At 45.1% G+C, this 16,804-nt stretch overlaps 1 protein-coding gene across 1 annotated transcript in view; it reads right to left on the bottom strand.

Annotated features, from left to right (window-relative positions):
• The window catches only part of LOC309559988 (uncharacterized protein), a 42,296-nt gene that overhangs the window by 6,662 nt on the left and 18,830 nt on the right, over positions 1-16,804 (bottom strand). Inside the window, exons 2-4 of the mRNA XM_082263470.1 lie at positions 14,742-14,826; positions 12,970-13,095; positions 11,052-11,192 (exon numbers count right to left, since the gene is read on the bottom strand). Of these exons, the coding sequence (XP_082119596.1) occupies positions 11,052-11,192; positions 12,970-13,095; positions 14,742-14,772 (298 nt within the window). The 5' untranslated portion in view covers positions 14,773-14,826. The remainder of the gene's footprint in view (positions 1-11,051; positions 11,193-12,969; positions 13,096-14,741; positions 14,827-16,804) is intronic.

The following is a 16,804-nucleotide window of genomic DNA, read 5'->3' as shown; positions in this document are numbered from 1 at the left end:
GCTAAGACCGAAGTCCCAGCAGGAAGCTAGGTCCTATTCCTTAAACTAGGCAGAAACAAACTGTTTGATGATAACAAGGTGTGATGATAGCAGGGTGTGTGGGGTTATGCCTGCAGGGACAGTCCCCATAGGTGTGGTTAAGCTTTTTTCCAGCCTAGTACCTGTTCCTGATAGGATCAGCATAACCCTATATTCTCTGACTAGATGGAGCTGCATCTGTCGATAAATAAATAGTGGACATTTTTTTTCTGTATTGTTTCTTTTTTTTTGTACAAACTTTATTGCTATAAACAACATCCCGTGTGACAGCATGGGCCGTGACAAGTCCACTTTATGGAGAGATTTGGGGGTCTATTAGACCCCAAATTTCTCCTCTGGCCCCCTATGCAGCTGATCAGACTGAGATCGGTCCAATCGGCTGCTTCTCTGGCCGCTGGTGACCAGGTAAATAAAGGGGCAGAACCAGAAGTGACGAATACTCGTCGCTCCCGGTTTCACTTTGCAGGGTTGCAGAGAGAGGGGAATTTTGTCAGTTTCTCTCTCTCTGTACAGGGCAGCGATCGCCGCCGGCTGCATCGGTCCCGGTCTCCGCAATGAGACCAGAGTGCCACCCATAGAAGTGATCGAGTGTCTAATTAGCCACTCAGATCACTTCTGCCTGGTAGAGAATCACCCGGCTGCAAACAACGATACCGGGATGATGCCTGTAGGTGCAGGCATCATCCCCGAATAACCACAGAAACTCAAGGACATGGGAAGTGGTTAAAGAGTAACTGCAATCTGTTCACATAATTTGTAATAAAAACATCTTTGCCATTCTGGAGCTTCCCTCCAACCACTTTGCATATTATTTTATATATACTGTGATTCTGTAGTTGCCAAATATGCTGCAGAAATCTCCCTCCACTAAGTCTGGTTGCAGCCATTTGAACTGTGGGCACCTGAAGCTGCTGCCTGTTCACTTCCTGAATTTACACACACATACACATTATATATATATTTATATATATATATATATATATATATATATATATATATATATATATATATATATACACACATATACACATACATACATACACACACACACACACACACACACACACCACTGCTTGCCTGAACATTTCTCCTCTCTGCATGCATACACATGGATCTCTGCAGTCTCCTGTTATCTCCGCCCTTATCTAGCCCCGTCCAGCTCTGCAGCGCTTATTGGCCCTCCTATGACTCATCCCCTCCCACCCCATGCTGGAAAACTAATGAGAGTGAGAGAGAGAGATGTGCACAATTTCATTAGCCTATGCCAGTGATGGCGAACCTTGGCACCCCAGATGTTGTGGAACTACATTTCCCATGATGCTCATGCACTCTGCAGTGTAGTTGAGCATCATGGGAAATGTAGTTCTAAAACATCTGGGTGCCAAAGTTCGCCATCACTGGCCTAGGCTAATTACTAGACAAGAAAGTGGTCTGTATAAAGTATTTACTGGCAGAAAAAAATGTTTTACTATCCAAAGTTAAAACAACAAGGGCAGAGGATGTAATAGATGGAAAGATGAAAAAATGACTGAAGGTCCACTTTAGGCTGCAAGAGCATCAATACATCCTCTGTCACATTCAGGTGGCAGTACAGCCGCAGAATGTAACCCATTTAAGTGAATAGGGGCATACTGCAACCGTGTGCCAAATGCTAGGCTCAAGACTGCGGTGTGTTTTTCTTCTCTTGCTCTATATTGTGGAGCAGTCGAGACAGAATTCACACTGGAGAAAAGGCATGTATGACCTGGAACAGGGTCCAAGGAATTATCGGAAAATCTGAAGCTAGTGCTAGAGAATCCTTGGTTCTGGCTATTAACGGGGGTAACTCCTTGTTGTACTTGGAGGCCAGGATGTCCACATCCCATTTCTGAAATATGAGATTAATGATGTTTGAATAAAAAGGGACCATTTTCCTTCGCCCAGGTGGTGACTAGGGAGTTTCTTGCTTAGCTAGAACGGGACATATGGAGGTCGAGAGAAGGAGCATCCTTGTTCCAGTTCCAGGGTTCATACACATTTTTACCAATAAATTTCCATGACTTTTCCATGACTTCACGTAAATATTCATGACCTAAAGTTTCATGAAATGTCTATGTATACATGTTAAATAAGACGAAAATCCATGTCACACCCAGCATATTTTTACTAAAATAAATGACAATCTTTGTAGTGTACAGTACCTCTGCAGTTAGGGTTTCGTTTCTGGATACAGCGTGACTCAAAATGGTCCCTTGTTTTACAGTGGATGAGATGGAAGCACCGCTGCCGCAGCTGGGAGCCGGTGTCACTTCAGGTGCACGGGTGAAAAAGCCAACGATCCAATTGGAAGGTGTCGAGCATGCAGCTGCAGACTGGTGCTTAGCACCTTTAGCGTGGCTAGACAGCGCTGCCTCTCCCATGTTCGAAATGTCAAACGTTTTACGACACAGTGAACATTTAGCACGTCCCAGGTCCTGATCTTTCTCCAGCCACCTCTCATACTTTTCATCATGAAGCCATACATTTTAAAGCTGCATTTCTCTGGCATTGCTACCCTGTGAACACACTAAAGGGCCATACACACTATAAGATTTTCTGAAGACTTTTTCCTTCAGATTTACCTTTTCTATGTAGTGCAAGGGCCTGCCAGATTGCATACAAATTGAAAGTGTTAAGGTTTGACCTCATATTATATGGTTTTGGTAAGTCTAAAGGAAAAAGTCTTCAGAAAATCTTATAGTGTGTATGGCCCATAACTTTAGCTGAAACTGTGTTACCCCCATAAAGTTAACTTGTAATTTGACCAATATACTGTAACTGGAGAAAGAAGATTAATGGCCGCTCCTGCTTGGGGAAAAAGCTTCAGTTTAGGCAGTCATGATGGAGGTGAACCCAGACTGGTATGGATGGCACAGTCAGATGCACAAAATGCCGCGCTTACTCTTTAGGCCCAAGCCACAGTCATGATGGAGGTGCAGGTGGACTGGTATGGATGGCACAGATGCACAAATGTGGCACTTACTCTTGTCTATACTCAGGGGTCAAGTCCTGGGAAAAAAAAAAAGTGTGGGGCTGTGGACATGATACAGGAGGTGGTCAAAGGCTGCAGACATGGTACAGGAGATGGTCAGAGGTTGCGGACATGGTAGAAGAGATGGTCAGAGACTGCCGACATGATACAAGAGATGGTCAGAGACTGCAGACATGATACAGAAGATGGTCAGAGACTGCGGACATGATACAGAAGATGGTCAGAGACTGCAGACATGATACAAGAAGATGGTCAGAGACTGCGGACATGATACAGAAGATGGTCAGAGACTGCGGACATGATACAAGAGATGGTCAGAGAGTGCTGACATGATACAAGAGATTGTCAGAGAGTGCGGACATGATACAAGAGATGGTCAGAGAGTGCGGACATGATGCAAGAGATGGTCAGAGAGTGCGGACATGATGCAAGAGATGGTCAGAGAGTGCGGACATGATGCAAGAGATGGTCAGAGAGTGCGGACATGATGCAAGAGATGGTCAGAGAGTGCGGACATGATGCAAGAGATGGTCAGAGAGTGCGGACATGATGCAAGAGATGGTCAGAGAGTGCGGACATGATGCAAGAGATGGTCAGAGAGTGCGGACATGATGCAAGAGATGGTCAGAGAGTGCGGACATGATGCAAGAGATGGTCAGAGAGTGCGGACATGATGCAAGAGATGGTCAGAGAGTGCGGACATGATGCAAGAGATGGTCAGAGAGTGCGGACATGATGCAAGAGATGGTCAGAGAGTGCGGACATGATGCAAGAGATGGTCAGAGAGTGCGGACATGATGCAAGAGATGGTCAGAGAGTGCGGACATGATGCAAGAGATGGTCAGAGAGTGCGGACATGATGCAAGAGATGGTCAGAGAGTGCGGATGTGATACAGGAGATGGTCAGAGACTGCAAACATGATACAAGAGAAGGTCAAGAACTGCGGACATGATAGAAGATAGAAGAGCACTAGGGAGGCCGGAGAGCACAGGGGAAGCAGAGAGCACTGGAAGAGCCGAAGGGCACGGTTGGGGGGGGGGGGGGAGAGAGAGAGAATTAAGGGGGGGTTTGGAAAGCATTGCAGGGGGGTTGGAAGGCGCAGGGTGGTGGAAGCAGGGAAAACCAGGGGGATGGAGAGCACGGGGGGGGGGGGGGGGACTGGAAAGCACTATCTGGGGGGGAACTGGAAATAACTGAGGGGGGAGCCAGGGAGCATGGGGGGGGGGGGGGAGATGAAAAGCACTGTGGGGAGCTAAAGAGCCCTGGGGGGGGGCTAAAGAACACTGGGGGGGGTTAATAGCACTGGGGGGGGGGGCTAAGGAGCATTGAGGGGGGCCAGCAAAGGAAGTTGTATAGGAGGGGGATGGGGCAGCTGCATATAGATGAATTGAACTTTCCATATTCCTCCTGCAGCCGCTGAGAGGAGGAGTAACAAGCATTCAGCGACAGCATGAGGAATAAATATATGAATTGAAATTCAATTCATCTCTATGCAGCCGCCCCATCCCATCCCCCTCCTATCCAGCACACACTGACCTTCTTCCTGCCGCTGCAGCTGCCTTCTAAGAAGTTCTTTACACGGAGATGCGGACACCGGCCTGACACCCATCAGTGCGGAGATGCGGGTGGCCCGGCGGACACCAGCCTGACACCCCCCCCCCAGTGCGGCGATGCGGGCGGCCCTTCGGACACCCCCCAGTTCGGCCATGCGAGCGGCCCGGCGGACACCGGCCTGACACCCCCCCCCTCCCAGTGCGGCCTGACACCCCCCAGTGCGGCGATTCGAGCGGCAAGGCTGACAACCCCCAGTGTGCGCGCCCCCCTCCCCCCCCCCCTGCTGGTACGCCCCTGGGAGCGGGACAGTAAGTGCACTTCTCAGTTTCAGGTTTCAGCAGATCAATCCGCCGCAGAGTTCCCAGCCTGTCACGGTCTATTCATATTGAAGAGACCAGTGATCAGGCTTCAGCTGTGCAGTGCGCTGCGGCTGATTAATCCGCCTAAACCCGAAACAGAAAAAATAGTCCACTTACTGTCCCCCGCTCCCACAGAATACAGTACAATACAATACATTTTCTAAATAAAATAGTTGCACGAAATTCCATGACTTTTCCAAAACTTAGTGGGGTTTACTCATTTTCCATAACTATTCCAGTCCTGGAAAGTGTCATGTCAAAATCCCATGACTTTTCCAGGATTTTCATGACCGTATGAACCCTGCAGTTCAAAAAAATATTGCAATAAAGAGGCATTAAATGGAATGGAGCGAAGAGACGGTCTCAAATTAGTCTACCATGAGGTTTAAAACTGTCAGAGAATCTCACTGAGGGGGGTCTATGATCTTAAAGGACTGAGTTTTGATACTGAAGATGAAGGAAAGTAACGGGGCAATTTTTTTTTTTTTTTTTTGAGAAGCCCCCCCCCAGAAAGGGGTTTTTTGAAACCTTCCATTGTGGAATTAGCACTTTTCCGCCTGCAACACCAATGAATTTGTAAATTGCCTCATCAATTAGACTTTCTTCTTCAAAGTGCAGTATTTGAGGATGTTTCAATGCAACTTTAGCTGACCACGCTATTAGCCATAAGATTCTGTGCATAGGGATGAAAAGGAGAGCCATTCTAGGGATTTGTGCCTTGACTTTTGCTAGGGCATAAACACAAAAGAGAAAGGCAGAAGGTGCTGTCTGCAAGTGCTCCACCAAGGTTCAACCCTGCAAGACAGGATTCCTGCTGGTTGTTAATTTCTCTAGTCCAAATAGCTGTGGTCTGAGTGACAGAAAGCAGCAATAGCTGGCTGCAAAGCTGGGCCTGCGAGTTTAACCACTTCAACCACTTAGGATGTACCTGTACAACCTCAGGATGAAGTGGCTGCATAGGGATCAGATCCCAGTACCAACATTTTAAACCGGCAATTGGCTTTCTTGTAGAAGTGAACTGAGTGGCTCTACAGCCACCTAGTCACGTTTACAGGGCGCAAGCACCATTTGTTTCAACAAAGTCGATTTAAAAATAGAGTAAGTTGAGTGGAAAATTATTGGTCGAACCATGAATGCAGCCTATCAGATACAGTCACTGTTCAGAAGCACTACTGTGTTCAGGCAGCTGCAAGTGCCTAAATATGATAGCTGGCAGTGGAGATACCTCAATGCACACTGTTAGCATAGATGGTGGAATCGATAAGATTTTTACATTCAGCGCACAGGCTAAAGAAGAGAAAATCAGGCCACATATGGCGACCTTTAAGCAGGACTAGAAGGCAAAAAATTAAAAATTGCAAACAGGCAGGGTCTTTTTTGCAGGAGACATTCAATGTCTCTTCTGCAATAAAATGCACTTACCTGCCTGTTCACAATCCTCGGAAGAATGTGCAGCGCTTTTTTACATTTCTGACACAGTGGCATGCCCAGGAGGGATGTCATTCTGCACTGGCCAATCAAGATGGCTGAAGACTGGCACACGAAATAAGCAGGTAAGAAGATGCCAGTGCAGCAAGGGACTGTTGAAGCACAGGTGAGTATTTCTTGCCTTTAGTTTTGTTTTAAGACTAGATTGACGACTGGTTCAAGAGGCAGGCCATTGGCCTGGGGGGACAAATTATACTGTAGATCCAGCACTGGTCAGAAATGTGTACAGGCTAAATAGTCTGTAAACAAAAAATGCCGTGTGAGATAGGCCCTTACCCCTGTTGAAGATTAGTGGAGAACATTGGGATAGAAAAGGCGGGGCTTTGCGGGCCAGTGGGAGTAGAAGGATCAGAAACCAAAACCAATTATAAAATCAAAAAATACATTTTATTATAGAAAGTAAAAAACAAAAAACAAGCATGGGTTACCATGCATGTATAATAGCACCGAAATAACATACAAAGTTGTTAAAACCAAATTCTAACATCACTGTTTAAATAGAAACAAATCCCACAGGGGATTAGAGCGAACAACAAAGCATGTGTAGGTGGATGATGGGTCTCAAAGCTGAATTCGGTCACGGTAGGTCCCCAGCAAGCCGACGCGTTTCGCTTATGGCTTCCTCAGGGCCTGAGAGACCATAACAGACCGAGTGTTTCCTTTTTGAACAGTGACTTGTGTTAGGCGACAGGGCTATAGCGATGCATAGGCTGTTTGGAAGATAATATCTCCGTGTTCACCATATATACATTGTATAGGCATCAAATAGAAGTTTCTTGCATAAAATCTGATATATTAGATCCCAACTGTGTCATCAAGGTCAAGGCTTCTAAGTACGACTCCACTTAAGCCTCTTGGGGTATAGTGACCCCTCAGCGAATAGGTATCCTCTTCCTAGGTTTGTTCATCCATATGTGCGTTCACCCCCAGATCCAATCAATCTAGTGTATTATATTGCAACAACTTAAGCCAAGCTCAAGGGACCTTTTTCTGTGTAGTTAGTAGGGAGTATATCCCCAACCTTGTCCTAAATGACCTCTACTTAGATTGAACAGTACCTCAGGCAGGTAACAAGGGGCTCTATGTACATCTATCCAAATATATGGACCTGTAGTCCAGGGCTATCCAAGCCCTCTGTATGGTCATATGCTCGCCTCCTGCCTACATATACATGTAGGCAGGAGGCGAGCATATGACCATACAGAGGGCTTGGATAGCCCTGGACTACAGGTCCATATATTTGGATAGATGTACATAGAGCCCCTTGTTACCTGCCTGGAGGTACTGTTCAATCTAAGTAGAGGTCATTTAGGACAAGGTTGGGGATATACTCCCTACTAACTACACAGAAAAAGGTCCCTTGAGCTTGGCTTAAGTTGTTGCAATATAATACACTAGATTGATTGGATCTGGGGGTGAACGCACATATGGATGAACAAACCTAGGAAGAGGATACCTATTCGCTGAGGGGTCACTATACCCCAAGAGGCTTAAGTGGAGTCGTACTTAGAAGCCTTGACCTTGATGACACAGTTGGGATCTAATATATCAGATTTTATGCAAGAAACTTCTATTTGATGCCTATACAATGTATATATGGTGAACACGGAGATATTATCTTCCAAACAGCCTATGCATCGCTATAGCCCTGTCGCCTAACACAAGTCACTGTTCAAAAAGGAAACACTCGGTCTGTTATGGTCTCTCAGGCCCTGAGGAAGCCATAAGCGAAACGCGTCGGCTTGCTGGGGACCTACCGTGACCGAATTCAGCTTTGAGACCCATCATCCACCTACACATGCTTTGTTGTTCGCTCTAATCCCCTGTGGGATTTGTTTCTATTTAAACAGTGATGTTAGAATTTGGTTTTAACAACTTTGTATGTTATTTCGGTGCTATTATACATGCATGGTAACCCATGCTTGTTTTTTGTTTTTTACTTTCTATAATAAAATGTATTTTTTGATTTTATAATTGGTTTTGGTTTCTGATCCTTCTACTCCCACTGGCCCGCAAAGCCCCGCCTTTTCTATCCCAATGTTCTAGGCTAAATAGTCTATCGGTGGTCCTATATTGATTGGTACTATTCCCATCTTCAAAATCGTGATTCTAGAGGGTTTCCACGGCTCAAACTAAGGCGGAGCTCTTGCGTTGCGTCTCTATAAATATGGTGGAGTCAGCACACCGCCCGTACCTCAGGAAGACGTCATATGACGAAACATGTCGGATCACAGCATGCCAACGTCACGAGCGTTACCCAGAAGGACGGGCAGAGCGATTAGCCGGCTGGCTTTCTTTTAACCAGCGCGATTTGCTCCATTTTGTAAGTGGATTTCTTTACCTTTAATAAATTATTTTAACTGATTCACACTATGGAGTGCCTATTGTTTTTCTACATGATGGCTGTATGGTGACCCCTGGATCTGTGAACGTGGGATAGGCGCGGATGTATTGGTGAAACCTTTCTTCCTCTGGCAGTTGGTAATCCTCCAGGATATCTCCTGTATTTATAACCTGTTGGAAGCCCTGCTGTCTTGTGAACATCGGCTTATCCCTAATGGTTGCTTGGCTCCATTACCTGTGCTTTCTGGTAAACAGATTTGCATGTGGTGGTGGATGATTACACAGCACTTATTTCATATTTTATATATATATTTATTATTGGTGTATTTCACTTTTTATCACGTTTTGGGACTTCTGGATTAAATTACTGCTGACACGGACATTCAGTTACAGTGGGTACGGAAAGTATTCAGACCCCCTTAAATTTTTCACTCTTTGTTATATTGCAGCCATTTGCTAAAATCATTTAAGTTCGTTCTTCTTCCTCATAAATGTACACATAGCACCCCATACTTACAGAAAAACACAGAATTATTGACATTGTTGCAGATTTATTAAAAAAGAAAGACTGAAATATCACATGGTCCTAAGTATTCAGACCCTTTGCTGTGACACTCATATATTTAACTCAGGTGCTTTCCATTTCTTCTGATCATCCTTGAGATGGTTCTACACCTTCATTTGAGTCCAGCTGTGTTTGATTATACTGATTGGACTTGATTAGGAAAGCCACACACCTGTCTATATAAGACCTTCCAGATCACAATGCATGTCAGAGCAAATGAGAATCATGAGGTCAAAAGGAACTGCCTGAAGAGCTCAGAGACAGAATTGTGGCAAGGCACAGATCTGGCCAAGGTTACAAAAAGATTTCTGCTGCACTTAAGGTTCCTAAGAGCACAGTGGCCTCCATAATCCTCAAATGGAAGACGTTTGGGACGACCAGAACCCTTCCTAGAGCTGGCCGTCCGGCCATACTGAGCTATCGGGGGAGAAGAGCCTTGGTGAGAGAGGTAAAGAAGAACCAAAAGATCACTGTGGCTGAGCTCCAGAGATGCAGTCAGGAGATGGGAGAAAGTTGTAGAAAGTCAACTATCACTGCAGCCCTCCACCAGTCGGGGCTTTATGGCAGAGTGGCCCGACGGAAGCCTCTCCTCAGTGTAAGACACATGAAAGCCCGCATGGAGTTTGCTAAAAAACACCTGAAGGACTCCAAGATGGTGAGAAATAAGATTCTCTGGTCTGATGAGACCAAAATTGAACTTTTTGGCCTTAATTCTAAGCGGTATGTGTGGAGAAAACAAGGCACTGCTCATCACCTGTCCAATACAGTCCCAACAGTGAAGCATGGTGGTGGCAGCATCATGCTGTGGGGGTGTTTTTCAGCTGCAGGGACAGGACGACTGGTTGCAATCGAGAGAAAGATGAATGCGGCCAAGTACAGGGATATCCTGGACAAAAACCTTCTCCAGAGTGCTCTGGACCTCAGACTGGGCCGAAGGTTTACCTTCCAACAAGACAATGACCCTAAGCACACAGCTAAAATAACGAAGGAGTGGCTTCACAACAACTCCGTGACTGTTCTTGAATGGCCCAGCCAGAGCCCTGACTTAAACCCAATTGAGCATCTCTGGAGAGACCTAAAAATGGCTGTCCACCAACGTTTACCATCCAACCTGACAGAACTGGAGAGGATCTGCAAGGAGGAATGGCAGAGGATCCCCAAATCCAGGTGTGAAAGACTTGTTGCATCTTTCCCAAAAAGACTCCTGGCTGTATTAGATCAAAAGGGGGCTTCTACTAAATACTGAGCAAAGGGTCTGAATACTTAGGAACATGTGATATTTCAGTTTTTCTTTTTTAATAAATCTGCAACAATGTCAACAATTCTGTGTTTTTCTGTCAGTATGGGGTGCTATGTGTACATTCATGAGGAAGAAGAATGAACCTAAATGATTTTAGCAAATGGCTGCAATTTAACAGAGTGAAAAATTTAAGGGGGTCTGAATACTTTCCGTACCCACTGTATATTTATATGCACATTTTTTTTTTTTTTTTTTTAATTTTCGCAGTTTATGTATCACTATTTTCTAGCGCAGCTTGTATTATTTATTTAAATATTCTGTATATCTTCAGCTGGTTTGTGGAGAAATTAGAATTCAGATAGATACAACTATGTGTAAACTGCAGACACAAACCAACCCATACATATAGAACAATCAGAAGCCATTTATGTGAAGCAGTTATTGGTTCATACCATCTGGCTTAGCACTGTCGGTTTTAGTCTGCGGGACCACACGTGAAGCGTTGGAGCTGGTTACAGTATTTGGGACCATGCGTGGAACACTGGAGCTGGTTAACGTATTTTTGTGGTTTTGGCTTTGTGTCCATTTGTCATCTGAAAAGAGAAAAAAAAAATAAAAATGTACTGTATCTTATTATTTTTTTCTTTAATTATAACTAAATCTTTCGATACTCAGGCCTAAAATTATCTTACTGCATTGCTTCTGGTGCACTGAAATCCGTACCAGCTCTCTAGTTATGCAAAGCAAAGAAAAAAAAAATATATGCTGTATGTATTCAGCAGTGGGGGTGCTTTTCTCCTACAAACAGCGACTTGCTTTCTGTTCCATGGCTCTGCTGCAGGATTAAACAGGTAAAATGGTTTCCATAATACCCGTTTGCTCCTGCAGCAGAAGCTACAAAAAAAAAAAAAAAGGCGTGCATTGCCTCAAACAAAAAAAGTCGGTGTCCCCTATGTGCCCCGAAACCTAAAATGTATACCATACACAGCTATGCCATACAGCTTTCTCTGGATGGGCAGAAGAACTGATGTTATTCTGTTGCAGTAATGCTCTCCTGACTAGCCTGTGACAGGACAGTTAGGCTCTTTTCACACATAGGCTTTTGGAATCGCGGGAGGAATCGCCACGATTCTCCCTGCGATTCCAGAATTGAGGCAAAACATGGGACGCGTTTGTAATGCCTTTATTTTTTAATGGCACCCCAAATGCAGTGCAATTCTGAAGCGATGGTCTCGCAAACCAAATCGCGAAACTCATGTCGCTCACAAGAAGTTCCAGAACTTTATTTGGTCTGTGCAACAATCGTCCTGAGTTTAGGGAGCCATTAAAAAATAATGTCATCGCAAGCGCGTACCATGTTTTGACACAATTCTAATAGCGGGCAGAATCGCGGCAATTCCGCCCATGATTCAAATCGCCTATGTATGGAGCCTTATACCTAAAACACTGTAAGCACATTGGAAGGATCTATGAAAGTTTAGAGTGGAACTTTAGTCAGAAAATTAAAGGCTAAGTCCACCCTAACACTAAAATCCCTGCATCTATAGATTTCCACAATCTAACACTAACCTATCTAGCCCCATAAAGAAGAAATCAGTATACATACCTTTTTTGAAGCCGATCCGACACAAAGCTGAGCTGTCAGCGGCGGCTTCGGTGTGTAGGCGGGTGTAGAGTACACAGCCGACAACGGAAGCCCCATAGTAAGTCTATGACTGACGTCACTTCCCCTTATTTCACAGCTGTTGTCGGCTGTGTCCTCTGCAGAGTTTCCCTAGCTGGAGATCTGGTCGAATCAGCTTCAAATAAAGGTAAGTATATGAACTCTTCTTTACAGGGCTAAATAGGTTATTGTTAAATCGTGGAGATCTATAGCTGCAGAGATTTTAGTTTTAGGGTGGACTTATCCTTTAAGTCTTGCTAGATCACTTCAAACTGGCCCCTTTTGCAGGTATAGCATTAACAAATGTGCCTATACTGTTTAAAATCTCACCCTAATTTGCATATGCTCAGTTGCTTTCCATTTTTAGGCACTGTGCCGAATTTGTAGAGGCCGATCTGCTGACAGCCTTAACGCAGAATTAAACTCCCCCCATCCTTTACAGCCAAGGAAGCTGTTTCTGTTTGATCTGCAACTGCCATGGTGCTGCACATGTGATCAGTTACATCAGCCATTTGATGGGTTGGGGGGGGGGGGGGGGTACCACACAGCCGGCCCTGTGAAACTGATCGACAGCTATGGAGGTGCCGCACCACTTTCACTTTGAAGCCCATCAAAGGTCCACTCTTTGGATGTAAATAGTAGACCCAGAGAGCTGAACTGGATATTCTCTACATGCAAGTCCCGGATCTTTGCTTTGTCTTACTGACCTTCAAGTTTGATTTCTTTTTTACAAGCCACAAGATTATGTTCAGCATAGTCTTCATCTTCATCATCGTCGTCGTCATCATCATCATCAATTGTCACAACGATCTCTGAATCTGAATTCCCATGACCTGCATATTGTAAAATGTAAAAGGTCAGTACTTGTACACCAATGCTTCCCACACTCAAGGAATTCTAAGCAAAATGATCAGCCATATTTAACCTCTTGCCAACCATGTAACATTTATGAGGCAGTAAATAAAGTTAGTTTCAACTACAAACTGTGATACATATGTGTCCATGGCTGCCTGAGGTTTTATGGTGAGTATGCTCACTGCAAGCTCCCAGCACACTGACCAAGCTGTCATGTTGTGGCTTATGATCCAGCCAATCACAGCAGTCATACAATAGAGAAGCCATGTCCCCTCATAAGAATTAAAGATCATTTGAAAAAAGGGCCTCCTGTCAGGTTTTTATTGTTGTCTGCATACTAGGGTGGTCTCTCCTCAAAACTTGTTGAGGCACAATCAGGGCAAATAGTTGGGATGAGGTAAAAAATTTGATTAAAAGTTATTATATCAACCAGCTAATAATTCGCAATCAGATCATTTTAAGGTTAGCTTTTTTATTACAGCCACTTAAAATAGTGTCAAAATTCATGCAGTGCTATACATACTATCACTTTACGTCAGTCAGTGCACTCAAGAGGCTTACAATCTAAAGTCCCTATCTCACATGCACACATACAGACACTGGGCCCATTTTTAGACAGGAGTCAATTAACTTACCAGCATGTCTTTGGAGTGTGGGAGGAAACCCATACAAGCACAGAGAGAATGTGCAAACTCCATGCAGATAGTGTCTAGGTTGAGATTCAAACAAAGGACCCCGCTGCTGTAAGGCGGGTGTACTAATCACTAAGTCACTGATACATTTTGGCAGTGCAATGGAAGTGCCAAGTGGAAGGCTCTGACTACGAGGTCACATGCCCAGTAACAGCGCCAGTCTCTCAGCCCTTTCCCCTCTTCTATGGGGCTTTCTCCTGACAAAGAAAATGCTTATGAGATGACCCTTCGGAAAGCTATATGGATCTACTGCGCAGGTAGAGACATTAGCGAGAAGAGGCAGGCTGCAGATAGCCGCAGCAAGAACTAGGTAAATATGAACCTGTGGAAAGGAAGGGTGGTTAGCAAAAGGTTAAAGCAGAACTTCACCTGAAAAGGGAAGTTCTGCTGAACTTCCTCCTTTGCATGTATTGGAAACATTTTTTTTCTGGCAGCGGGTATCTATTTCTGGCAGGTACCAGCTCCCACTTCCGCTCAAAAGGTTTGCCCCCCACCTCTCCGCTCCCAAGCTTCTAGGAAAGTCGCATTTCCCAGGAGACGGGCTGGGGGGGCATTCAGAAAGCGCAGTGCATCTCGTGCATGCACAGTGGGAAGCTGGTTGTGAAACACCAGGAAGTCACACCTGGCTTCCCACAGTCATGATGGCCGTCTCAGGGACCCGAAGACTGGCGAAGAACTGGCCCAGGTAAGGACAATGTTTGATCCCTGGGCTGGTAAGTGAATATTTAACAAGAAGCGAGTAGCTGCAGTATTTGAAAAATGTTGACTTATTTTTTTTTAGAATAAGGTTCCTCTTTAAGTTAACTTTGCTTGGAAGTTTACTCAACCTCTTAAAACGTACTGGATGAAAAGGTGCCAGCCCATTGTGTGTGCAAGTTTACATTTACTTCACCAATTCACATGTAACATTTTCAAGAAAGAGGTTTTCTCACCTGGAGAACTGAGGCTCCGGTAGTCCTCCATATTCACGTCTTTGCACAGACCCCCCTCTACGTCTTGTATGCAACCCAACAACTCCTGAAAGAGAAATACAATAAATTAATAAATCAACCAACATTCTTAGGGATCATTTACACTGGCCCCACCTCCTGAAAACAATCTACGGTGGATTGCTTGTCAGAGAGCAATTGACATGCAGTGAGGAGGCATTGTGTTGCCTTTAACCCCTAAAGCCCTGCATCACTGTGCTGCAACTGTTCCACTATGCAGCTGAATGGGTTATACTTGGCAGGTGGTACTGCCTGCTGAATGTGACAATGGGGATAGATTTTGCCATGTCACCTGCATGTATATGCCCCCATCTGCTACCTTAGCAGCTTAAAGGAGTTGTAAAGTCAGAAGGTTTTTTTATCTTTATGCATTAAGATAAAAAACCTTCAGGGTGTAGCAGCCCCCCAATACTTACCTGAGCCCCATCTCTGTCCACGAGACCCTCTGCAACTCTCCCTCCTGATTGGCTGAGACACAGCTGTGGCGCCATTGCCTTCCATGGCTGTCAAAGTCAGTTAGCCAATCAGGAGAGAGGGAATAGAGCCAAACGGCAGCTCCATGTCTGAATGGATACACGGAGCTGCAGCTTGGCTTGGTTGCCCCCATAGCAAGCTGCTTGCTGTGGGGGCACTTGACAGGAAGGAGGGGCTGGGAGCAGCAATGAGGGACCAGAGAAGAGGAGGATCGAGGCTGCCCTGTGCAAAACCGACTGCACAGGGAAGTATAACAACATGTTTGTTACTACTTTTTTTTTATATGAGACTGTAAATTACAATCACTTTAAGCGTGAAAAATAAAAGGGTGGTTCAGCTGCATTATTTTTCTGTCCCAATCCCCCCACTGCAAGTGTAACTAGGCCTTAGAGCAGGGGTGTCCAATCTGTGGCCTCAGAGGACTATGAATGAGGCACAACACAAAACCGTAAACTTACTTAACAGCTTCTAGTCAGCGCCTCCCAGCTCTTTAAGAGGTTTGGCATGCTGGGAGGCAGGGTGGGGTTTAAGATCACGTGACGTGATTGGCTTTCACTGGGGTCACGTGATCCAAAAACTCCCAATCACAAGCAGCGATTGGACGCTTTCGGTTAGGCACAGGTAACTTTGCTTGGAGCAAGCAGGGCGCGTGCTCTCAGCACAGCTGTATTGATCGCAATTCATGCAAATATGTGGCCTCTCTGTGCCAAAGACCAGGTGCGGCATATTTGCAGGCGGTCAGTGCAAAGGGGTTAAAAATGCAGATTTTTTGGCAATTTTTTTGTAAAAACGTGTTTACACTTAGCAAACACATGTGGCTGAAGAAACCAGACTTTTAGCCCCCGTTCACACTGGGGCGACGCTACTTCGGACCGCGACCTCCGAGGTCGCGGTGCGAGCAGCGCGCCGCGACCTCGGAGCGGCCGCCACGGACTTCATAACATTGAAGTCTATGGCGATCACCTCCTGGTCGCCTCAAAGAAGCTCCGGACCCTTTTTCTGAGTCGGAGCGACTTGTGTCGCTCCTATCAGAACGGGTCTGTAGCTTCCCTATGGGAGGCGACCTGCGGCGACCTGTGAGGCGACCAGGTCGCCTCACAGGTCGCCCCAGTGTGAACGGGGGCTAAGAAATGTTATTTTCCTAAACAAAAAGTTTCCGACTTCACAATCAAACCTTATTCAGGTCATCAGTTTTTGGTAGCACTTATTTGCGTGAGCAAAAATTTCAAAGATGAAGCACTCGAAGGGCAAAACTAGAACCCAAATATCTGACGAGCACCTTCAGAATTGCTACTCCATCCATCCAGATTATTATTTTACAAGATTTATATAGTGCCAACAGTTTGCGCAGCGCTTAATTATTGATGCGTTAGTCTATCAAAAACAGTTAATATCGCACTAGTTTTATGTTGCCCGCTTTTACTTCTAGAATAAAAAAATGTTACAAAAAAAATTACATTTTATTACTCAGATAGGTACATTATCTATATCAGTGATCGGTAACTTGTGATCTGCCAGACTTTCTGTTTATC

The sequence above is a fragment of the Pelophylax lessonae genome (genome assembly GCF_965119305.1).
Source record: "Pelophylax lessonae genome assembly, chromosome: 7".
Lineage (NCBI taxonomy): Eukaryota > Metazoa > Chordata > Amphibia > Anura > Ranidae > Pelophylax > Pelophylax lessonae.
This window is presented reverse-complemented; position numbering and strand designations above follow the sequence as displayed.